Source organism: Protopterus annectens, chromosome 8.part1 (genome assembly GCF_019279795.1).
Source record: "Protopterus annectens isolate FY-2018-M chromosome 8.part1, PAN1.0, whole genome shotgun sequence".
Taxonomy (NCBI): domain Eukaryota; kingdom Metazoa; phylum Chordata; order Ceratodontiformes; family Protopteridae; genus Protopterus; species Protopterus annectens.
The window spans coordinates 273167019-273192909 of NC_056742.1; the positions used below are offsets into that span (position 1 = coordinate 273167019).

Below are 25891 nucleotides of genomic sequence, written 5' to 3' on the forward strand. Positions count from 1 at the left end.
GTGGCGTGATGCCAAGGATTACCCCTCACCCAGCCTTTTACAGCCATCTTGCACAGCCAACCACTACACACCCATGAGGCAGTGCACACATGCATGTCTGTCAGTACTGGCACCTTGTGTCTGTGTGTGGGGTATGATGCTCCCAACCACAGTCACTCCCAGTATAACCCCCATTGACATATTGACAGATGTCAAACATGTTCACATGCCCTAGCCCATAGAACCTCCGGATATCCCCTGTGGTGCATGCAGTACCTGTGCATTTCCGCAGTGTGGCAAACTAAGTAGTTTGGAAGTGTATTTGTGGGCCTGGCAAAGAGTGTCAGTGTGAGTCCATTAGAGAGTGTGGTTGTGTTGACAATGACATCCGTTCATGTGGACAGCCATATGTGCTACACCTAATGTATGTCTACTATATCTCTGTTGCAGATGTCAGTCACCAACACACATATATGTTCTTACAGCACACCAGCATGTCAGCTTTGTGGCACATGGGGTAACTGCATGCACTTGTAATGGTAATGACTAGTTAGTCAGGGGTTTGAACCCCTGTACTTTTAGGTGTGTGACAGACGATGCTTAGGTTTTAGTCTCCAAGCCCTTCTCTGATGTACTTTGCCTCTGTCTTTCCCTCCCACACACACTTGGGTGGATGTGGAGGTGTACACCTGCTCAGCAGCAGCTTGTGTTTTGTAGGTGATGGTCATGATCAGGTGATGGCCTCTGCCCTTTTGCAATCCTCCTCTAGCTGATTACATGTGAAACAGCTGTGATGATGTTCCCATAGCCATTCGCATGAAAAACACAATACAATATCTAGGAACATCATGTTGGTGTTTGCCCATGACAGTCACTGTGACCTGGATCTGGTGTTTGGTAAACGGCATCACAGATGATGTCTGGATGTTCCTCAAACAACATACACAGTGGGAAATAGCCTAAAGACAGGAGGGTGATGTGCCAGACATGACTACAGCATGTAAGTGTAGCTATGCTTCATTGAGACTACTGACTGTTTAACAAGTTGTGTGTGGTAATGGCTGTTCTGCATGTTTTAAAACTAACAAGACAGTGCTGTGTTTGTAAGGGACCCCCAACTGTAGGGCCATCTGTGGACTGGTCAGTGTGTGAAACCATTTGTTTCCTGTGTAACTCACTGAACACACATCTGTCAACTGCAGGAGCGTATTGTGAGGATTGCAGCCGGTACTTGGTGATAGTGATGACTTACTGCCATTGCATCCCTGACTGGACATATGTCACATCAAACAGTGGTATGACAGACACTGTCTGGGGTTCTCAGTGACATGCCAATAATGAGCCACTGTTCATAGCTGCAGTCACAAGTCCTCTACACTTTGTACAGATGTCATGCAGTATATATGCATGTGTTGTGCTCCCTCTGCAAATGTATACCATCTGTTGTGTTGGATTGATGGTCATATCTATGCATGCCGTTATAAGTAATCCTGAATGCTGTTGACTATTACTAAGCCATATCTGTGTTTAAACTGCAACACCATAGGCTGTATGGATTTGCTGGTCCTGGCAGACCCTGCTGTCCCACTTCAGCTGTCCATGGCACCGGGCACCAGCATATTTGGTGCCCAGCCTTGGACCTCCACCTCTGTTGGCTCTGCACCACCTTCTGGTGGTACTGCCACTGAGGATGGGGCTTGTCCCCCCTGGGAGTAGGTCCTGACAGGAACATGTCCGCTGTTGTACAGTCCCAGATGTGGTGCGTAGGGGGGCTCAATAAGGGGTTTTGAGGCCAGATATGCCAGCTCAAGGGCAGAGTGTCACATTTACAGGGTGAGGCTGCCTTTCCTAGACAGCACCTACCACTGCCACCTTTGCAGCTGTTTTGGTGTTGTGGTAGCTGCCCATGGCTGGGGACTTCCGTCTCACTGTTTCCATCTGGGGGCTGATGGGCTTGTGACTGCCGAACACCCCTCTCCGTCCGAGTTGTATCCCCCCACATGTGTCATATACCGACCCTGTATGCTGTCTTGTCTGTCATCCTGCCCTACCTATCCTCCACGAGCATACCTACTCTCTTTCCCCCACATCCCACTCTCACCCTACGGAAACAAAAGGCCAATCGGTTCCTAGAACATTTGCCCCATACATAGCTGTCCATTTCACACACGTGTCCACTGGACACATGTAACCCTTTTAATATGCATCACAACATACTCCAGTTGTCTTCACCCCTGTCTCTCAGGCGCATGATCCTAGTATGCACATGACTCCTAAATGTTCCAGGTATATGTGATGCGGACGACCCCATTCTACACACAACACTACCAGTCCCTGTATGGTTACCCCATTTACCTTTATCATGATGATGTCGCACACAGCACCTTGTAAGAGTACTGTTCTCACATAATGATTGGACAGGAACTGTTGTGTTAATGAAAATAACATGCACAGAGTGATGTATATGGCCAGTCTACAAATGTTTGCGTGTATGAATGACACATCTGTCTGAGGGAGTCTTGATATTACATAGGACAACACCACTACATAATACAGGTGTTGCTGGTGTTTCCCTTTTCATTCCTTTGTAATGCTTTGTTGTCACATGAGATGTTCCTGATATATCTATATATATGTATATATCTATATCTGGACATAAACACTCACACATACATCTACATGATGGAATGCATTTCCTATACTGTTGAATGACTGTGCTGGATGATATGTTTGTGATAATGTCCAATGTCTGTATATCTGCCATGGCTTAGTGGTAACTCACAATAGCTGTGTGTGCAGGGTCCTGGTTTCGAGCCTTGCAGAGGCCATTTATTTTGTTGCTAGGCAGAACAAGGCCATTGGATACGGAGTGATTAAGGCACATTAAAGCTGTTGTGAACGGGTGTGCGTGGGTTTGCATGGAGCTAAGCAATGCTAACCTCCGGTTACAGTGTCTTACACTCAGTTAGCTTCTACATTGCTTTACCAGTGTAATACTCGCATACTGGCGGCCAAACAGGCTTATACCCGCTTGCTCCTGCACTTGCAAATGCACTGCATTTGATGTTTGCATCTGACACTCACACCCCTGGGTGGGAGTGAGGACTACGATATTACCTTGTGATGCCTATTAGATTGGATTACATGCCTACAGTATCGGGAATGGCTGCCCATTAGGCGACAGCATGCCGTTCGAATGTAAGGAATCCGTGGCCTGTCCAGAGTTTCATTCATATTATTGGTGTGTTCCTCTTACAATCTGCACCCATCTGGCTAATTCATGGGAACTGACACTCTTCAATACAAACAAGTAATTGGGTTTTGGAACCCACATCCTTCAGCCGAGTCATGCTACTGCATACCTATCATCTTTTTAAGGGTGTCAATGGAATATGTGCTTTCTGTCCCTATCAGACCTCTCATACGATTGGGGAAAAATACAAACTGAGTCAGGGACACGACATAACAACATCAGGGACACATTTAAGTTATTGGTGCTATTAACCGGACACATTGACAAACTCAGAGCATATGAATTCATACACATTTTTTGAGGTAAATGATGTTTATAACTCTTAATTGTTGTCGTTATTTATTATGTGTAATTCACCACCTTTCCTCCAAATGTCACTAGTTTTTGGAGGGATTAAGAGGGACAGAGTTAGAAATTGAGTCGAAATCAGGGACATCTCTGGAAATCGGGGACAGTTCAGAGGTATGGTCCATATTTGTTCCTGCAATGGTTTATGTCCTGTCCAGTGGATGTGCTCTTAGGGATTGAGAGGTATGGGCGTCAGCTATGCCCATTTTTGGAATATTACTTACATCTCCTGGGCGGTCCTAATACGACTTCGCCAGCCAACACCTGCACGCCTAGGCCCATAATTGCATACCCATAGTTCCCCCACCTGCGACTCCTCTACAGCACTCATCCTTACTGTGGGTGCAGGTGGGGTATAAACACACCACTACACACTGCCCATTATCCCCGTGTCGGGACACATCGTACGTTGTGTTGACCCATGGGTTATCAGGCTTGCACAACCTAGTGGTCCATGTACATCTACAGCCTGGTTTGATAAGTCATTACCGGGACTGCCTCCGATGATCATTAATTTTTGGTTTCCCACAAGGGACATCGATGTCTATGTTTCAAGATTAGTCCTGGCAGGTCTCTCCAACTGGTAGTATCCTGCCGGTGGTCTGGGAAGCAGTGGTGTGTTTACCTTTATTGTGTATCTGTATGTCTCACCGGCCTAGCTGGGGTGGTGGGGGGGTTGATTATACGTGTTACACGTTTGTTTATTGGACCCCTCACCCCAATATGCATGGCCTGTGAACATATGTAATTTGTAACTGCTGTATCATATCCTAGCTATATACATGTGTATATTTACAGTTACATATATATATATATATATATATATATATATCTGTTTACATTATTATATATAGATATATCTGTATATGTATGCATACATGTATATTTATATTTTGCTGTATATATATATATATATATATATATATATATACATATAGATCTATGGGTGTCTGCATATGTATATATTTATATGTGGGTATGTATCTGTTTTCTGTCTCTGTATGTATACATTTGTACTACGGAGAGGGAGAGGCTTATCTCTGTGTCACTATGGGTAGATGTACACACACATACCTCTACATATTTTTTTTTCCTTACTCTTAAGCTAAAATGTAATATACTAGTATAATTTGCTAAATCTTAGTAATGTACTTATGTTATTGTGATTCTATTCTGAAATATAGAGCTTTTCTCCCCGGGCCTCCACTGAAAATGGACATATATCCAGTTGGACTAGCCCGGTCAACAAATGTAAAATAAAATAAAAAAATAAAATATATACATCTACATCTGGTTATTCCGTTCCTTGCCATATAGATTACACTTTGCTGCAGTGGGACTCGTAGTGGGTGTGGCTGCTCGATGGGTGACACCTCTGCCCACTGAACACATTCACTTACATCCCTAGGGCTGTCCATATAGGCCCACATCAGCGAACACCTGCACACCTAGACCCATAAGCAGTTACCCATAGTTCCCCCACCCGCACCTCCTCAACAGCACCCATCCTTACTGTGAGTCCTGGTCTGTTCTGGACACACCACTACACGCTGCCCACGCTCCACTTCACACGCACTTACACATGTTTACTGGTGTTTATATATGCTTGAACCTGCTTACTAGTGCCTTATTCATTATGACACTGACACTTCACTCTGGTTAACTTTTAATTGATATTTTGAAGGTTATACAGCGGACAGATGTCGCAATATGTTCATGTACAGATTACCGATGATAAATGGTATGTGATGCAGTGGGATTCGGTACGGGAATGTCTGCTCATTAGGCGGTTGCTCTAACCAATACACTATTGTTGTGCTGCTTCGTTTGAATATATACCCATATACCCATGGCTCCTGATCCTTCAAACACACACCCCAACACCTCCCTAACACTGCAGTCATCCATTCTCCAGTAGGATTTGCGGTGTATCCACACCACTACACATTGGCCACTCCCTACTCCTATAGACCTATCCCATCAGTTGACTCACTCCATGTATCCTCAGAACTCCCAAATGTTTAATCAACAAACATTGGTGACATGAGCGACCAAAAGAATACTATTCGCAATTTTTTGGTTGTCCCACATGGGACACGCATGTGTTTGTCAAGATTAGTCTCTATACTTCATTGCATCCTTACTCCCGTTAAGATGACCCTACAATAACTTAATAAGTATGAATATGTGGTAACACACACGTTACACATGAGAGCCTAATTATGTACGTGTTCAACATATTTCTTTTACAAATAGAAAAGTTTAGTAATTGGCATTACCATAGCAGGCAGATCACAGGAATGATTCCATGTGTGGGAAAGTCCTCACATTTGATTATTTTCAGCACAGCACTGACTTCGGACATTGCACACACTTCTGCGTTTTAGCAGATTTGTCCCGTCCCTCTTCTGCACAACCTATTATTCTATCTACTGTGGAGGTTTGTAAGGGCACATTTTTGTTATTTATGTCTGCAAATGGAATGAATGTGTTACAGAGAATGTGCTTCTACATATTGATGTTTGCATGTGTGTATGCATATAAACTTATAACGAACTCGCTGACCTCCATGGGGCAGTCCAATTAGAACCAGCCCATCTACCCCTAGCATGCCTGGCTCCATCATACCCATAGTTCTTCCACCCCACCCTTGTTCTAAATACACGCATACCATACATTGTCCACTTGTTATCGCAGCCATGACACACCTCTACACATTGCCGTCTCCCGAGTGTTAGGGGCCCTACACGTCTGTTGTCCCAACCTATGTATTCTCAGGCTCTCCCACCATTTAGTCCTTGAACTTACCTGCCTTTGCTTGTGTAATGGTCGGATGGCCAAATGGTCTATCAATCTTTGGGTTGTCCCACCAGGGGCTACCCTCTGTGTGTAAAGTAGACTTAGCATATCAACAGTGTTACTCCCACTGGTAATATCCTGCCTGTGGTTCGAGTAGCAGTGCGTTGCTCACTCCTGCCCAGCTGAATATGATATACGCTGACAGCGCTATAAAATACTGGGGTTGCTGTTGATTCCCTTCTCATTCCTTTTGTATGTTTTATTGTTACATCATTCTTTCTTCATATATCTATATATATATCTATATATCTATATATATATATATATATATATATATATGTGTGTGTGTGTGTGTGTGTGTGTGTGTGTGTGGGTACCTATCAGTTCACCGACAGGTCAAAACATCGACACTCACATCTTCGACTCCAAATCATCGACACTTCATAACATCGACGTTTCAGGTAAGCGATATTCCCCCTCACAGGACCCATGGTAGCACTCGTTTCACTATTAAGAAGGTAAGGACAACGCGGTCAGGGTAAATTTTGAAGAATGACTTAAACCTTACCCGTTATAACAGAGAAACGAGTGCTACCATGGGTCCTGTGAGGGGGAAGATCGCTTACCTGAAACATCGATGTTATGAAGTGTCGATTGAGTAAGATGAGTGTCGATGTTTTGACCTGTCGGTGAACTGATAGGTACCCGTGTGTGTGTGTATGTATATATATATATATATATATATATATATATATATATATATATATATATATATATATATGTGTGTGTGTGTATATATATATATATATATATATATATATATATATATATATATATATATATATATATATCTGTATATACTTATATACATTTCCTATGCTGGGCATTGCTTAGACCCATGCAAGTGCACTCAGACTTGCTTACTGGTACTTATATGTGTTTACTGCTTCTTATTTGTGCTTACACCTGCTTACTAGTACCTTATTCATTATGACAGTGCCACTTAGCTTGAATGATATGTAAGTTAAATATCTCATGCAATACTCTTATGTTGGTTTTACAGCAAAATGACATTCATTCCACATTGAAAATGATATGTGCTATTGTTGGGCTCGAACCGTGAATGCCTGTTTGTTAGGTGGATGCTCTAAACACTATACTACTGACATTTACGTTGATTCTGCATGTTTTTGTCTATTTCAATGAATATGATGTGTAAGCTATGCTCGGTGGAGGGCAGCGAAGCGCAGACATGCTGTGATTTGCTTAACATTCGATATTGCAGCAATTCACATGTATCATAGGGACACAAGGAATCTAATTGTGAAAGTTCTAGGGACAGGGCTCAACATTCCACTACGTGCTTGTGCATTTACTACTTCAATTTTATTTCACTGTTCGTGGACACTCTTGTATGCTTAGCATACATTTCGCTATCCACGGACACTGAAGTACTGACTTACTATTAGGGGCGGCCTCTACTACTAGGCATAGTAGGTTTTGCAAGTGTTGGGGCATGTTTACGCCTCCGTAGAGCACTTGTACACGCCCCCTGCATTTGTACACATTTCCTGTGCATGTCGAGGGTGCAGTGGCGTGCCCTCATACATATTCATATGGCGCTGCTGCGCCATTTGTAGTGAGGACGCTCGGCGCAAGGCTAAAACCGTCCTTGCGCCGAGCTTCTTGAATCCTGGGGAATGTCGTGCACTGATCACCTCAAGGTCCTGTCTCTTTACTCTGTATCATACAGACTTCTGAGAGGTGATCTTTGCCTGGCATACAACGCTCCCCTGGACCTTGTTTTGATAAACCCTTTGCACATCTGACTTCAGGAAGAATCACATGGCACATTCTCCTCTTACAATTCACGGTAATCCTGTGGAGTTAGTGAGCAGTACCAAGTTTCTGGAGGTGCATGTATTGGATGATATAACATGGTCTACAAATACTGCTTCTCTTGTTAAAAGAGCACAGCAGCATTTTCATTTTTTGCATAGGATAAGAAATGTAAATCTTTCTCCTCCTGTCCTCACAACTTTCTATGGAAGTACTGTAGAGAGTATTTTGACCAGTGGCTTCTTAGTTGTATTGTTTCGGAACAGAAATCTCTTCAGAGAGTGGTGAAGATGGCAGAGAAAAATTGTTAGAACTTCTCTTCCGTCCATCTGTAATTGATTTATTCTTGTCTTGTTGTCTTAGTAGAGCAACAAAGATAGCTGGAGATTCCACTCATCCTGCTTATGGACTGTTCAGTCGTTTGCCACAACAGTCAGTAAATCCTTCTATGTGGCACACCTCATCACTAAGGGTTTTTCATTCGGAAAAAAGGAGGTCATTGTCCCACTGTACTCATCCCTCATTGGACCCATTGTAGAGTATAATGCCCTGTTTGGTATGTACCTCAAAAGACATCTGCAACAGCTGGAAAGGCCACAGAAATACCTCACTAAAAGAATCACAGACCTAAAGCAAATGCCATATACTGACCATATAAAAAAACTCTAGCTGTACTCTGTGGCATATCGTCTACTCACAGGCGATCTCTGCTTAACATACAAGGCCATGTCAAACCCTGAGCTGTTGGACATGCTCCACTTAAAGAAATCCCAATCCCTCAGAGCCACATGCTCTAGGGATCTAAACCTTGTCATCAAAATGAACAAAACATGCTGGAGGGATAGGTTCCTGACCCAGAGACTCCCCATACTCTGGAATAGACTGCCCATACATGTCAAGCAGAGCGCCTCCTTGGCCCTCTTCAAAAGGAACCTTGATGATCGGATAGGAGATAGGAAATTCACCCTGGGGATCATGTCAGTCGCCCAGCTAGACAGGGGTCCCGAGAAGTAAATATTGTGGGAAGAAATATCCAGGGAATTGTTATGGCTAGGCTTGTATAGGCCTTATGAACCTATGAACCTACGGAAAACATTATCGTAGTTTGCATTGCAAGACTACTAGATTTAGAAATAGTTTTTTCTGCAGGCCATTCGGCTATTAGACTACTTAACTCTCATTAGTATGGAACATGTTTGTTTGTTGTGATTGTTGACTTTGAATCATGAATATATATATATATATATATATATATATATATATATATATGGGTCTACTTCTTTTGACCAACTCCCATTTGCCCGACACTCATTTGCCTGAGACCAAATGACTGAAATGTCAGTTGCCTGAAACTTCATTTGCCTGACACTTCATTTGACTGACAAGTATTATTAGCAAGAAAATGGAATATGCCCCCTTCCCCACTGTAGTGCGACCCTGGAGTTAGAATATATAGTTAGGGGGGGTGTGGGGGGTGAAGCCCCCCACTTACTTTTCCTTTTACTAAGCAATATTACATCAAAAGTTAACAATATCATATGAAATGAAGTGGGGGGCTGTGCCCCCCACCCCCCTAACTATATATTCTAACTCCAGGGTCGCACTACAGTGGGGAAGGGGGCATATTCCATTTTCTTGCTAATAATACTTTCAGTCAAATGAAGTGTCAGGCAATTGAAGTTTCAGGCAATTGTGAATTCAGTCATTTGGTCTCAGGCAAATGAGTGTCGGGCAAATGGGAGTTGGTCAAAAGAAGTAGACCCATATATGGATATATATATATATATATATATATATATATAAGGGTCTATTTCATATAGTCGACTTACCATTTTGTTGACTTTCATATCAACGAGATGACAATGTCGAAAATTTAAAAACACAAACGCCTGGATCATCATATTTTCTCTCCAGATATATCCACTTGGCCACCAACAAATAAAATAGAAACATAACAAAATTAAACCGCCAAAGTGGGGGGCTTCACCCCCCCCTAACTAAATGTACCAAATCCGAGATTGGACAACAGTGGATAAAAGAGCAAAATTCACCATGGTGGTCTTAACATTAATTAAAAAAGTATAGAAATAAAGATTGAATAATAAATGGATAGACAGGGAAGATTGATGGTGGTGGGAGGTTCTAAGAATTATTCTGGCTGCAGCATGTATTCCACAAAAAACAATTTGAGGAGATATAAAGAGTATTATGGTAGTAGTTATAGCCTTTCATCAAGGATATCTGGTAGTAAGTAGCAGGAGATTGGAACCCTACAGAAAATAGGGAAAATGTCACTGGACAACCAAGATATCACATAGTACCAGGTGAGGGCAGATATTTAGAGGAATATGTGCATGTATGTTTTTTTGATGTAATGAATGTAAGACAGAATTAAGTGAAAGATACACATTCTTGACCAAAATACGACCCTTGGGCAAGAGTAAACAGATGTTACATATCAAATGAATTCTTTGACATGGTCCAAACAGAGAAGATAAGTCATGTGATAGCATCAGGCCATGCCCCTTACATATTCACTTTTGAAAGCAAATAAAAGTCTAATGGTGATAAACACTGGCATTTTCCAGTATTTGTTCTGAAAAGGAGGCCTTATAATGATTGGGTAGATCAAACTTTACAAAGAACTGAGATAATTGTAAACTGAACATTAGAAATGTAAATACAATGAAAGCAAAAGCAATATGAACTGATAGTCATAGTAGGTGTCTATAAGGCTTAAACAGCAAGGGATATACAGAAGCAAAAAATAATAAGTGTAACACAGCAGGCTAAAGAACAGTTGAAAGAAGGTAGAATTTTTTAGTTTGATTTTTAATTAGAAGCATTTTTACCTCCATGCTTGCCAGTTATCAAGACTCCCCCTACTGGACACCCATTTGTTCCCCATTTTTGGGATTCTCCAGATTCAGTGGTGCAGGGGACACTGGGGAGTGTCTTACAGGTAGATACCGGGTTTGTTTTTGCCTTTACCTATATCAGTGCTTTCATGGTATTTTTATTATGAATGGTCTTACCTCTCCTGTGGTAGTGATTTTATGCTTTTTTATCCATGTATGCCTGCTTTACCACAACTGTTGATAAGCATACCATCACTTGCTTTGGCAGTCATGGCCACAGCTTCTCTGCATGCTTACATATCTCTGCCCCTCCTGCACAGGCAATGTAATCTAAGCAGCAGAACAAGTTGACTGGGACCACATCATCCCCCCCCCCCCCCCCCGCCAATGGGAACATCTCTTCACCCTGCCTGTGCCATCAGGTGCTCAAAGTACCTATTGAATTTAGGTCACTTAAGCCATAGTCAAGACTTTATCCCTGTATGTGTCCAGTGCAGTCTTGTTTTTGTAACTTTTTAACTGGAACGTTCAAATAAGCAGGACCTCAGACAATTATCTCGCACATTTTTCAAATAAGCAGGACCTCAGAGAATCAGCCGTCACATTTTTCAAGATATACTTCTTAAATTGTGCAAGCATTTTATGAATGTCTTTGATGTAAACTGCAACAGAATGAAACTGAAGACCCTCAACAGACTGATATGACTTTGTTGAGGGAGATCATCACCCTGTAATTATTCAGGTCATGAACAGGTCATTTTTGGGTGCATTTGAGAAGACACACAGCCCCTATGTACTGAAAAGTACAGCCTAGTTTAAATAATTCTTAGGTGTTATTTAAAAATAGTCAAGTTTTTATGTACTTTAAATGCAGTGGCATGCATAAATACCTCATAATTACAGGATCCAGTTATATTACTTGTGGTTTGGTGCAAGAATCTTGTTCATACTTCTCAACCTCTTAGTGCCAGAAATTTAAACAAAGCCTAAATTAATAGGGGACAAAGGCCCCAAAATAGAGACCGATTTTAAATATTGCTCTCATGAACTTAGAAAGCTGCTAGAAAAACAGGATTTGTGTTAACATGCATTTTATGAAGGGTATGAACTCTGAAACACAAATGTTTGTTGTTGTTTAGTGACTTGCCAGGGAACCACAAATTTTATCAGAATCAAAATATGAGCTAAAAATCTAGACATTTTTTGAAAATCTGGACAGTTGAGAGATGTGATCCTGTTGCTTCCTCAAACTACTGTCTGAGAATTGACAGTTACTATTTCAATAATGCCTTTTAATGCTTGATGTTATTATGTAAAACTGGTTCAGTAAAAATACTAGACAACATTTCTTAAGAGTTGTGTGAAAAGATATTTTTGCTGCTGTCATATAATTTTTGTCATATTTTCCAGTCATCAGTTTAAACATCCATAGAGTGTAACCTTTACTCTATGATCCTGCAGGTGCTAACATTTCTTTTTTTTTAATTTTTGTCATCAGGTATGACTGTTTTACAGGAGTCCCGGTGTGTCAGCAAAACATCTCGTTGGAAAAAGCGAGTATTCTTTTTAACATTGCAGCTATATATACCCAAATTGGCACTCGATGTGATCGACAAAGTGTTTCAGGGCTCGATAACTGCATTGATTCTTTCCAAAAAGCTGCAGGTATGTAATCACACGTGTCTCTGACAGCTTTAGTAATCTCAAAGTGTCATTAATTAAAATGATTAAATGTCTTATTACTCATGTCTATAAGGAAAAGCACAGGATCACTACTACAATATGAATCTGTTTTCTTGACAATTAGCTGAAAATGACATTCAGAGTAAACTAAGCTCTTTTTCCTTCCCAACTTCTGTCTCACAAACAGCTAAAAGGAGGAACAGCTAGTGCAATTTTATTTATTTTTTTGCCACCAGAAGCAATTAGTCATTAGTCCGTCTGTCTTTACTGCTGGTCTTTCAGAGAATAAGTCTCACTCATTTGTTTATGTATAAATGTCACTTTCTCTGACTGTTGTACAGATGTCAGTATCAACTTTGCTCACTTCATTCTTATTTTTTTTATTTATCATTATATATTTTACTGTGTAAATGTGTAGTGTAGGACCCCATGAAACTTGGCATTGCTCAGCAGGGCTAACCTGCTCAGCAAAATGTAAACAAATACACAAATAAATTTTTGAAAGGGACTAAGGGCAGGAAGTATGAGACATTAATGACCCTTCCAGCCCTGCTGAGGCCTGTAGGATGTAGAACTTGATGGGCTTCAACATCAGCCCCTTCCCCCAATCTAGTACCTAGTTTCTATCGATTCCATTCCTGCCCAGATCACTCTAGATCAGACAGTGAGACTGTGTTTCTTATTACCGTGTAGACGTCTGGTCACTCTCTGAGTTATGTGAAACCTTGGACATGCTAACCATCTTATTTGAAGAGAGTCAAAAATGTGGTCTTTCTGATGAAGCTGCCATCATTTGAAAGGGATAATTTTTCACAAGCTGTGTAGAACCAACAAGTTGACTTTAACCACATGGCCCTGTAACATGTATCATTATTAGTTCACTGAGGATTACGTAGATACTTGGCAGAGGGAACACCGTCTTCTCTTAAGAGGAGAAGAAAATTGGACACAGAGTTAGAAGGTGAGCACCTAGCTTGTTCCTCAAATTTCCTTGTCAGTGGGCTCTGAAACATCAAAAAAAGTATTCAAGCTTTGGGGATATTTCTTTCAGGAAGACTTTGAAACTGTTGAAGGAGCATTTTAAAAGAGACTTCATTATGGTCTTGGGAGTCCAATAAGTGATATTATTCCCATTTGCCATGTTTGTGAGACACCTTTGAACCTGCCAGAATCAAGCCTGGTCCCAGACAGATCAATGATTTTCAAAGGAAATCTGTTATGGATAGATGGAAGCCAATTCTATGTTTCCAGTTCTTAGCCAGGGACTCCTGAGAGCTGCATCCTGATGGCCCCGTTAAGCATACTTTACATGAGGAAAATTCAGGAGTACCTCTGGAATCTTTGTCAACAACACAGCCACCCACTATACCAGGAGTCTGTCTTGAGCTGCTCAGTCAGAAAAGAGTTCTGTTGGTAAGCCCAGCAAACTGACTGCATTGAGACCATGCCTGGGGTGGTCCTACAAAGTACACCATAAATTCTTACTGAGGATAGTGCCCACAACCTTCCTGGACATGAGCAGTCATTAATAAATACAATCCTTAGGATGAAACGGCCAAGTTTGAAATGACCTCTGGTTTGGTCACCTAATAACCTCCTATGATCCTGTGATCCTATGACACAGACCCTTAACATTACATCAAACTTTATTTAGGGAGCACATAATGCAGTGAAAATTCAAGGAACATGAAACAAGATCAAGAGGCACAGGTATGTCAGCTCAAAGGAGACAAAAGAAGTTCTTCATGTTTCACTGTTGCAGTCTTGACTTATGGGATTTTCTGCCATGGAAACCAGCTACCAGCACATTGTTTCCCTAATGTTCTTCATCTCACATTGCTGCAGTCCTTACACTTGGGTAGCCCGCTGTCCTCGGTCGGCCCGACTATCAAAGTATAAGGCTGACGTCGGTCAAGGCGCATTTGACTGACATCAGGACGTCAGGGTACAAATGCGCATGACCGACGTCATATCCTCAGTCTTTTTTGCCGCATGGTCCGATGCAGAAGCAGCTTTGCAAGTGCCGGTTGGCGTTCTGAAATTTTTCGTTTCCGGAGTTTCAGACCGACTCAAAGTTGGCTAAGTACCCCGTTGGGGAATATTTTAGTTTTTTCTTGCCTCAGTGGTTTACCGGATGTCAGAAAAAGTGAATAATTGTATTTCTTGTGGGAAACAGATACCGCATAGAGATTATCATACTTTGTGTATTCCTTGTTTAGGGCCTGAGCACGACGTTGTTGGGTGCCGCTCTTGTGCTAGATTCAATAAGCGCACTATAAAGAGAAGGTTAGATTGTGCCAGGTTAGTCTTCGGGAAGCGGTGCAATTATAAAATGCCGTCGGATGCTCCGGCGCCCGCCTCGAAGAAGCGCAAGGACAAAGCAGTTAAGCCTAGGCTAGAAGAACCGTCCGTACCGGACGCCGGTTCTTTAGAGGTGTCGGTGGAGCCGGTGGTTCCACCAGAGGTTTCTTTGGGTTCCCAGGGAGAGACTTTGTTGTTGCAGGATGTGGCCTCTCAGGAGGCAGGTCAGGCTGAAGGGGCTTCTCAGGCTACTATACTACCCTCTCTTCCTAAGGTGGTTAGGCCCTCTCCTTCTGTTTCCAAGGCTTCTCCCAGAGGCAGGCCAGGTTTAGCTTCAGTTGGTGTCACCCCTAGTTCTTCTGGAACTGTGCCCAAGAAGCATATGCTTAAAATGGCAGAAGATTTGATTACTTTGATTAGGGGTTCCTTGCCCCCTCCTGATAAGAGGCCTAGGGTGGAGCCTGAGTTAGGGAGTTTTGAGCAGGCTTCGGATGTTTCAGAGTCTTCGGCTGAAGACTTGCAGGAGTATTCTCCTTATTCTGATTCTGAGGTGGATGATTCTACTCCTTCTGCTTCTCCTCCTGAGGATTTTTTTCAGAAACTCTTCATTCCATGAGGGAACATTTTAAGTGGGAAGGTCAGGACTTCTCTGATTCCAGGAAAAGGCTTAGGGAATTTTTGTTTTCACCCCAGCATAGGCCTTTGGCTATACCTCCTGTTTTGGATGTGGTGGAAGATGTTTTTCAGAGGCTTCTCTTAATCCTGATTCTTTGCCTCCTGCTCCTGTTAAACCGGATAGGTATTACAGGGTGCCTGAAGCTCATAAGTATCTTTTAAGAGTCCTAGGGCGGACCCAGAAACTGTTAGTCAGGGGCCTAAAGGTGTTAAGGCTTCTGTTGTCAAGAATCCGGTTCCTTCTGATAAAGAGGCCAGGGCTTTGGATAGATGGGGAAAGAAAGTTTATACTTCCTCCACTCTAGCTATGAGGGCTTTGAATTGCCAGTTTCACATGTTGAAATACCAAAATTATCTCCTTTCACAATTGAAGTCTAAGGTTGATGCTCTGGCGGAAGGTATTGATTGTAAAGAGTTGCAAGATTTAGTACATGTTTCTGAACAGGTGGGTAAGCATTCTTTGCAATGTGGTTTTGATGCTGTACAAGCCTTGTCTAGGGTGGCTGCCACTGGGTCAGTTATTCGCAGGCACGCCTGGCTGAGGGATCAGAATTTATCTGACCATGTTAAAACAAGGATTTTAGATGCTCCTTTACAATCTGATGTGTTGTTTGGTTCTCCTGTTGAGTCAGTTTTAAAGAAAATGGAAGACAAGGCTAAGTCTATGCAGACTGTTAAAGATTTTTTGCAGGTTCAGCCTCCAAAGTTTAGTAGAAATTGGCCTGCTAAGGGGTGGACGTATCCTTCTTATGATTCCCAGTCTAGGGGTAGAGCTAGACGTGGTAGGGGCAGAGCTCAGGGCTCTTTCAGGCCTAGAACAGGGAGTTCTCCTGCACAGTCTTCGGGTGAGGGCAGGGGTCAGTCCTTTCGTAAACAGACCCAATGACCTACCTTTTCAGCTGCCAGAGCCTTCTTGTCTGGCAGCACCTTTGGGAGGAAGGTTGGCACTTTTCAAAGAAAATTGGAGTTTAATTACCCAAGACAGATGGGTATTGGATATCATACACCACGGTTACAGGTTTTATTTCCATACCTTGCCTCCTTTCAAAGGCATGCCAGACGTTCCTCCTCCACAAAGAATAGAGGCTCACAAGCAAATTTCTCTGTTACTCCAAATAGGGGCCATTCAGCCGGTCCCTATGCCAGAGGTGGGCCTAGGATTTTATTCTCGCCTGTTCCTAGTACCAAAGAAAGGGAACACGTGGAGACCAATTTTGGACCTATCTATCCTCAACACTTATCTGGACATTCCCAAGTTCAAAATGTTGACGTTACAGCAGCTTTTACCTCTGCTGGGCAAAGATTATTGGATGGTAACTTTAGATCTCAAGGAGGCTTATCTTCATGTTCCTATCAGACTGAGTTGCAGGAAGTATCTGCGTTTTCGAGCTGGGAATTCTCATTATCGGTTCTCTGCATTGCCCTTTGGCTTATCTACTGCGCCCAGAGTGTTCACGAAAGTTCTGGCTCCAGTGATAGCTTTCCTCAGGTTAAAAGGAATACAGATTTATCCTTACTTGGACGATTGCCTGATTCTGGCTCAAGGAAAGGACGAACTTCTTCATCATCTACACTATGTGATAGCAGTGCTAAGATGCCAGGGGTATTCTGTGAACGAAATAAAGTCCAGTCTAGTACCCTCTCAGGACATGTGCTTTCTGGGTGTGAGACTGAATACAGCATCCCAGATGGCCTTTTTGACCCCGGACAAACAAAAGAATCTTTCCCTTTACTTTCATCAGTTGTCTCATCTGTCCAGGCTGACTGCAAGGACAGTCCTTCAAGCCTTGGGGTTCATGGCATCTTGTATTCTGGTGCTTCCCAATGCCAAACTGCATATGAGGAAGCTACAATGGTATCTCAAAAATGTATGGACACAGCACTGCCAGGATTTGGACACTGTCATTCAAATAATACCTTGCATTTAAAAGGAATTTTTGTGGTGGGCTCAGGAATGTCACCTGAACAAGGGACTCTCTGTGACCCGGCCAGAGGCGAGTCAGATTCTAACGACAGATGCCTCAGACATAGCTTGGGGAGCTCATCTGAATGGAAAGTGGATACAAGACAAGTGGCCTGCCAGACTACAGCATCTACATATCAACTTGAAAGAGATGTTAGCTGTCCAGTTTGCATTAATAGCTTTCAAGGATTTACTTCTTCCAGGGCAGGTGTTGATTCTAACAGACAACACAACTGTCATGTGGTACATCAACAAGCAAGGCGGAACACATTCTTATCCCCTCTGCAGGCAAGCAATGATTTTGTGGGAGACTGCTCTCAGTTTACAGCTAAATCTTCAGGCAAGGTTTCTGCCAGGAGCACAGAACTCCTTAGCAGATGTGTTGAGCAGACAAATTATGGATCCCCACGAGTGGAAATTGGATCCTCATGTATTTCAGAAATTGACAGTGTCATGGGGAACTCCAGACATAGATCTGTTCGCTTCTCCACTAAACCACCAGCTGCCAAAGGTTTGCACAAAAAGGTTTCATCCCACAGCTTGGAGAGTGGATGCTCTTTCTTTCAATTGGAGCAATCTTCATGTGTATGCCTTTCCACCTCTGCCTCTCCTCCCAAAGGTACTACTAAAGGCCAGACAAGACAAGCCAAGGATGATTTTGATAGCTCCAGATTGGCCTCGACAGCATTGGTACCCATTACTGAGAAGCCTGGTACGGAAGCCTCCATGGCCTTTACCTTCGGTTCCACACCTGTTGTCTCAGGAGGACAGTCATTTGCTCAATGTCAAGCTTCACTCTCTGCACCTAACAGCCTGGCATATTCTGTTTTGAACCGTAGTGGGCCTCCACTTCCACAGCAAGTTTTGAATGTTATTTTGGAAGCTAGAAGGCCTAGTACAAGGAAAGTGTACGCAGATAAATGGAAGAGATTTTTATTTTGGAGTGTAGCAAAGGATTTTGATGTTTCTGAGCCTAATTTAAGTGTGGCTTTTCAATATCTTACTGAGTTACTGGACAAAGGTTTGTCCTTCTCTTCTATTAAGGTTCATGCTGCAGCAATTTCAGCTCACTATGATTGTGACCCACCATTGTTTTCTCATCCTTTGTTCAAGCAATTTCTTAGAGGGGCAAAGAATATAAGACCCCCACGAAGAGCTCCTACGCCTGCTTAGGATCTCAATTTTGTGTTGGAGAAACTCACTCTACAACCTTTTGAGCCTGCAGCTACTGCTGAGTTAAAGTTTTTATCATGGAAGACTGCTTTTTTGTTGGCTATTACCTCTGCAAGAAGGGTTTCTGAGTTACAGGCCCTTATGGCGGTTGAGCCTTTCTTAATTTTCCATAAGGATAGGGTATCTTTACGTACTAATCCTTCCTTTATGCCTAAAGTGGTTTCTAGTGTGGCTTTAAACCAAACTATTCATTTGCCTACTTTTTATGCAAATCCCCAAAATAAAGGGGAAAAGATTTTGCACACTTTAGATGTACACAGGCAGTTGCGATATTATTTGGACAGAACTAAGGGGTTCAGGCAGTCTCAGCAGTTATTTGTTTCTTTTGCTTTGAGTTCTCAGGGCAAGCCTGTGTCAAAACAAACTATTTCAAAGTGGATTGGGTTTTGCATTGCTTTCTGTTATTCCCATCATGGCAAGGAAATTCCAGCCGGGATTAGGCCTCATTCCACTAGGGCTACTGCCACTTCGACAGCTTTTTTGAGGGGGGTGGCAACTAAGGATATTTTGGAGGCAGCTACTTGGAGTTCAGTGCATACTTTCTCTAGGCATTATCACCTTCCACTTTACTCTAAATCCAGGGCTGGTTTTGCCACTGCTGTTTTGCAGGGCATTTTGGCAGCCCCTGCTTCCTTATAGTTTAGCCATCCTCCCTTACCTCTGCTTTGGGATTCTACCCAAGTGTAAGGACTGCAGCAATGTGAGATGAAGAACATAGTACAGTTTTGTACCTACCATAAATGTAGATGTTCGAAGATCCACATTGCTGCAGTCCAATTTACCCTCCCTCCTTCCCCTCTTGGAGGCGGTTGTGTGGGTTGGGTTGTTAATAGGGTGTATATTGTATATATTGTACATATTATTAGTGCTAGGATGGTTGGTTGTTGGTTTGCTGTCTTTTGGTTTTGACCTATTATTTCTAGGGTCTTCTGACATCTGGGGCAAGAAAAGACTGAGGATATGACGTCGGTCATGCGCATTTGTACCCTGACGTCCTGATGTCAGTCAAATGCGCCTTGACCGACGTCAGCCTTATACTTTGATAGTCGGGCCGACCGAGGACAGCGGACTACCCAAGTGTAAGGACTGCAGCAATGTGGATCTTCGAACATCTACATTTATGGTAGGTACAAAACTGTACTTTTCTGAAGCTGACATACACTCAGTTCTATGTCACTACATCTGGATATAAAAGGAGTCGATCGGCGTCATGACCTCAGCTCTTTCTTGCCGTCAGAGCCAAAAGCAGAGTGCTAATCAGTGCTTCAGTCAGTCCGCACCTGAGAATTAAAGATGTCTAAAGCTAAGTACCCCTTTGGGGAACTTCTCGTGTTTTTTTGACTAATGTCAGAGAAAGTAAATAACTGTCTCAGCTGTGTCAAACAATTACCACATTGGGACTTTCATTCTTTTTGTGAGACTTGTTTGGAACCAGAACATGACGTTCCTAACTGTCAGTTCTGTGCTCGCTTTAATAGCAGAACTATCAAGTGTAGGGCTGATATTCTAGCTAAACATTTTAGCGAGTTGTCAGAGCCTTTGCACGCCATGTCATCCACTGGTTGAGCTGAACTCATTCTCCCTAGGCGAAAAAAGGGAAAGTGCTTCAAACTTTGGGCCTAAGATGACACTCGTTCACCACTGGCCAGTCCTTGTTGAAGAAAGTGAAGCGCCTTTGCATCCCCTTCTGTGACTGAGGCGGTGACACAGACCTCTCCCAAGACCCGTTTGGAGTCTGATATGCCTCCATATCCCTCTTCTTTCTTACAAACCAAAGGACTTAGCTTGTCAGATGGGTCTTTGGCCACTTCACAGGTTCCTGCTTCCAATGACTGTTCTAGCTTCTGATGACTGCTCTAAAATCGATGATGGTTCTTCACATCATCAGGAGATTGCAGTGGCTTACCACCTGCAGGAGTTGGTTGTTCATCCTCATTTGGGTCCTATTGTAGAGGTCATCCTTAGGCCTAATCCTAAAGCCTCTTACAAAAAAAAAAAAAAAAACTATACCCAGAAATCTTAAACTAACCTCACAGGCAGAATTGTGTTTCTGGGAGATTTATTAGACGCATTGCTTCAGAAAGACTTTCTTCCTCCAGACAAGGTTACCTTTCTAACCCTTTACTTCAGAATGTTCCTTGTCAGGAAATGCCCTACAGTCAGACAGTATCTCAGGGTCCTAGGCTACATGGCCTCTTGCATTCTCATAATCCCCCCTGGCCAAGCTGTGTATGAGGAAACTGCAGTGGTACCTCAAAAATGTGAGGTGCCAACACGCTCAGTTTCTCACCTTCAGGTTGAAACTGCTTCCTTCTCTCAGGAAAGAGTTTGCCTGGTGGGTCCAAGCATGCTCCCTCAATCCATGCCTTCCCTTCAGGTTCATCCCTCAGGACCACGCTCTGACAACATATACATCAGAAGTAGCTTGGGGAGCCCACTACAGCAACTTCCAGACAGAAGGCAGATGGGACTCCCATTTCAAAAACAAACACATCAACTTAAAAGAACTGATGGCAGTCCAAAAAGACCTGTTACTTTCAAAGAACAATGGAGTTCAGGAGTCTGACAATACCACAGTTATGTGGTACATAAATAAGTAGCTGGGGGGAGGGCTCACTGTTTTACCCTCTTTGCCGCTTAACCATGGACCTTTGGAAAACAACAGACTCCCTAGGACTGCGCCTCATGGCACAGTACCTCCCAAGAGAAACCAATCAACTAGTGGATCACCTCAGCAGGAACCTGTCAGACCCCCAAAAGTGGCAACTGCATAGGGAGGTTTTTCTCAACACAGCCAAAAAATGGGATGTGACACAGATAGACCTTTTTGCCACCAAAGAAAATACTCACTTGGAAAAGTTTTGTTCCAGGAACAAAACAAACTCATCCTAAAAGACAGATTCCTTTTCTTTCCCTTGGACAGGCCTTTTCCTCTATGTCTTCCACCCAGTACTATTGCTACCCAGGTTACTGCTGAAAATAAGGGAAGAAGGGACAAGGGTAATTCTAATAGCCCCAGATTGGCTGAGGCAGCACTAGTACCCCCTGTTGCTGTGTCTAACCAACAGGGAACCATGTCTGCTGCCACAGAGAGTGGACCTGTTAACGCAGAACAGGGGCACAATCATGCACCCCAACCTGCACACACTCATATTGACATCTTGGATGATAGCTTAGTCCCATGGAAGGGGTCGGTGCTTGATAAACAGGTCCTGGATATTCTTAAAGAAGCTAGGAGACCTAGCACTAGAAGATCTTACTTTGCCAAATGGGAAGGATTTGTTTGTTTTTTTGTGCAGACAGAAGGGACAAAGCTCTTGGGAAGCCCAGATCCCTTTGATCATGTTTTACTTATCTAGCCTTTTTGAGAAAAGGCTATGCTTCTTCTCTATAAAAATCCACACTTCAGTTATTTCTGCCTATCTGCCTTCTCAACCTCCTGTCCTTTCACACCCTTTCATGAAACAGTTTCTGAGAGTGGTGTCTACAGTTGGCCTCCCAGAAAACCTCCTGTCCCCCACCAAGGGACCTCAGTTTTATTCTGGAAAAGCTCACCCTTCCACTTTCTGAGCCAGTGGCTTCCTCAGATATAAAATGCATTACCTGGAAGACCCCTTTCCTACTAGCCATTACCTCAGCCAGAAGGGTTTCAAAGCTTCATGCCCTTGTGTGTCTGGGACCCAGACAGAATCTCTCTTAAGACCATTCCTTCCTTTATACCCAAGGTAGTGACAGAGACTTCTTTAAACCAGACCATACACTTGCCTATATTCTTTCCTACTTGTTAAAACAAGGGAGATAGGATCCTTCATACTTGGGGTATGCATAGGCAACTTCGATACTACTTGGACAGAACCAAGAATGTCAGGAAGTCAGACAAACTTTTTGTGGCCTTTGCCAGTAGCTCTGAAGGGAGACCAGTTTCAAGACAATTTACAAATGGATCTCCTACAGTATCTATTTTTACTACAGCCATCATGGTAAGAATCCTCCAGATTCTGTGAGTACACATTCCAGTAGGGCTGCCACTACCTCTGCTTCCTTTCCTAAAGGGATGGTCTCTAAAGACATTTTGGAAGCTGCTACTTGGTCCTCTCTGTGTACATACCATCTTCCTACCTTTTCCAAGTCCAGAACAGGTTTGTCACTTCTGTTCTGCAGTGTATCTTTGCCTGTCTTTAATCCGTTCATCCACCCTCCTTTCAGCACTGGGAGTCATCCCACAAGTCAGGACTACAACAGAGAAACACAAAGAACACTTAAATGTAGATGTTCAAGTGTATTCATTGTTGCAGTATTCTTTCCCTCCATCCTTCCCCTCTTGCCTGTGCGATAGGCTTGGACATTCTCCTTCTTGTTCAGGGTTGCTCCCTCCTCCTTCACACTTACTCTGGAATCTAGGACCCTAAACCTCTCACCCTATGGACATATTGGGGGCTCCTACTTATTGGGGGCAAGAAAGTACTGAGGTCATGGTGCCGGCTGACTTCCTTTGTATCCAGATCTAGCGACACTGGACAGGGTGTCTTGTTGGCTTCACTAAGAGGAGAAAATTCTCTGCTAGTCAGGCTGGCCAAGTGCTTCCACAGCAGGAATCCCATAGGTCAGTACTGCAACAGTGAATACACTTGGACATCTACATTTATGGCAGGTATACACAACTGTACTATGTTTATCATACTGTTCGCTGTTGCAGTCATCTTCTGCCTGCATGTAGCCCAACAGTTATTCCAACTTTCAGAGCTATACCTTCCCCCAGAGGCTTCAGCTAACTCCCTCCCACTGCCCTGTAAAGGTACTAGTGGTTTAAGAGGGGCATTGGCCAATGCCATCTTCAGAGCTTTTGTGCCATGCAGTTTGGTAGATTTGCATGAATTCATCATTATCATCATCACCATCATCATCTGTCTGTCATTTGGCCTGCTTTCAGAGAAAAGAGCAGTACTCCACAGGGGAATTTTCTTGCCTAGTGGTATTTTTTGCTCATGCCAGAAGTTGAAGTTAGCAATCGTGCTGACTGAGGGGAAACAAATTCCCCATGAAGATTACCACTCCTACTGTCCTTTTTTTTTGCCTTGGCCCAGAACATAAGGTAATGCGGATGTCTCTTGACATTGTGCTAGTTTCACCTCAAGGATAATCAGACGAGCAAAATATCCCCAAGAGTATGGAACTCGAACATTTGGTTCCACACCATGTCTCAAAACTGAAAACACACTGATAAACATCATGGGGAGAAATGGTGAGAAACTAAAGACTGTCCATTAGATGCCATCAGTTTCTCTTGGTTGGGTAACACCGACCACCGTGGTGTAGTGCTTTCACAGCCCCTGTCTTCAGAGTTGACTTTTGGTGAAGACTTTGGCATAACCACTGTGCAGGTTGCCACACTTTCAGCTGTACATATATCCTTCTGGACTGAAGACACCAACATGCCAGTAGACATCAAGCCCTTACACAGGGCACCACCATCTAACTAACACACGCACACACGCACACACACACACACACACACACACACACGCACACACATATTGTTATTTCAGACGGTGATAGCACAGTCTCCTCAGTATTAGTTCAAAAGGAGTTTCTAAAGGCTGAGTAGAGGTCTCGGTCATCTGTCCACCTTCTGAGATCTCCAAGGTAGTTTGCTCAGCCTAGATCAAGCAGGAGCTCAGCCTTATTCACCTCACAGGATTCTTCCTAGAAACTTTTTAAGCAAACTCAAGACTTCATGTTTTCTCTTAAGGCCAAGCAGCCAGGACTAGAAGTACATGAGTTGTCAGGTGCCCCCTTCTAAGAAAAGAGGGGCAGAACCTCCCTTGAAGGATTCAAACATCCTAGACTATAAGGTAAATAAACTAGCCTATGTGGGCCAGTTCCCTTCTGTGCCCACCTATGAATCTGAGACTATGGACATCCAGTCCTCCAATTCACCTCCAAATGTTTTCTCATTTGGGACATGCTTCAAAATACAAAAGAGGAGTTCCACTGGGAGTCAAGAGTACAAGATGAGGGTCAAGGCAGAGGTGATCTTGGACAAGGATCTGAAGCAGGAGATGCTTGAATTGTGTGAACTCCCATCCGCGATTGCCAGGCAGTCTAAGAAATGTGGGCTGCATATTGAAGGGCAGCAGTAATACATAGGCATGCCTGGCTGAGGAGCCAGACTGTGTGAAGACAGAGCTCCTCAGTACCCCTTTGGATAAATACTTCCTCTTCAGACCCCTTACTGAAGATGCCTTTAAAAAATGAAGGAATAAAGGAAGACTATGCAGCAAGTCCAACATTCTTCTCAATTGCAGGCAACAAAGTTAATCAAAAATTACAATACCAAATGGTAGCCTTTGCTCCCCAAGCAAGACAAGAACAACAGTGGTAATGGGAGAAGAGGGCAAGTTTAGAAGAGAATGGCAACCTAAATCAAAGGCAAAGCCTGAGGGCCACTAGAACTTTAACTTCCAAATGGAACAGAAATGACTCAGCCTGTCTGCCCCTTCCCTACTTATAAAATCCTTTACCTCCCCTCCACTTTGGATGGGAAGATAGCTGGCTTTATTTGTAGAAAACTGGAAAAAAAGAAAACCCAGGACCAGTCGGTTGTAAAGATTCTGTCACAATATTACAGATTGCAGTTTCTAAGCATTCCAAAGTGCAGGGACATACCATCTGTTACAGGGGACCAAATGACACTAGTACCTCCTCTACTAAGAGGACTGCTAGATTAGTAGAGCCATAGAGAAAGTACCACAGACAGAGGAAAGCTCTGGCTTTTGCTCAAGACTATTCCATGTGCCCAAAAAGAAAGAAATAAAGGGAGGCAAATGGAAGCCCATTTTAGATCGCTCAGAGTTAAACAAATTCCTAATTATTCAAAATATCGGTATGTTAAACCTTCAAGGACTTTTCCGTCTTTCTCCTCAAACTTTTCTGGTCACTGTAGACCATGAAGATGTGCAT

General features: G+C 43.0%; 1 protein-coding gene across 3 annotated transcripts in view; it reads left to right on the forward strand.

Annotated features, from left to right (window-relative positions):
* RHPN2 (rhophilin Rho GTPase binding protein 2) overlaps positions 1 to 25891 on the forward strand; it is a 2376893-nt gene that overhangs the window by 1314609 nt on the left and 1036393 nt on the right. For all 3 annotated transcript variants that reach the window (XM_044081870.1, XM_044081871.1, XM_044081872.1), the window contains exon 7: positions 12575 to 12741. In XM_044081870.1, coding sequence (XP_043937805.1) covers positions 12575 to 12741 — 167 coding nt within the window. The remainder of the gene's footprint in view (positions 1 to 12574; positions 12742 to 25891) is intronic.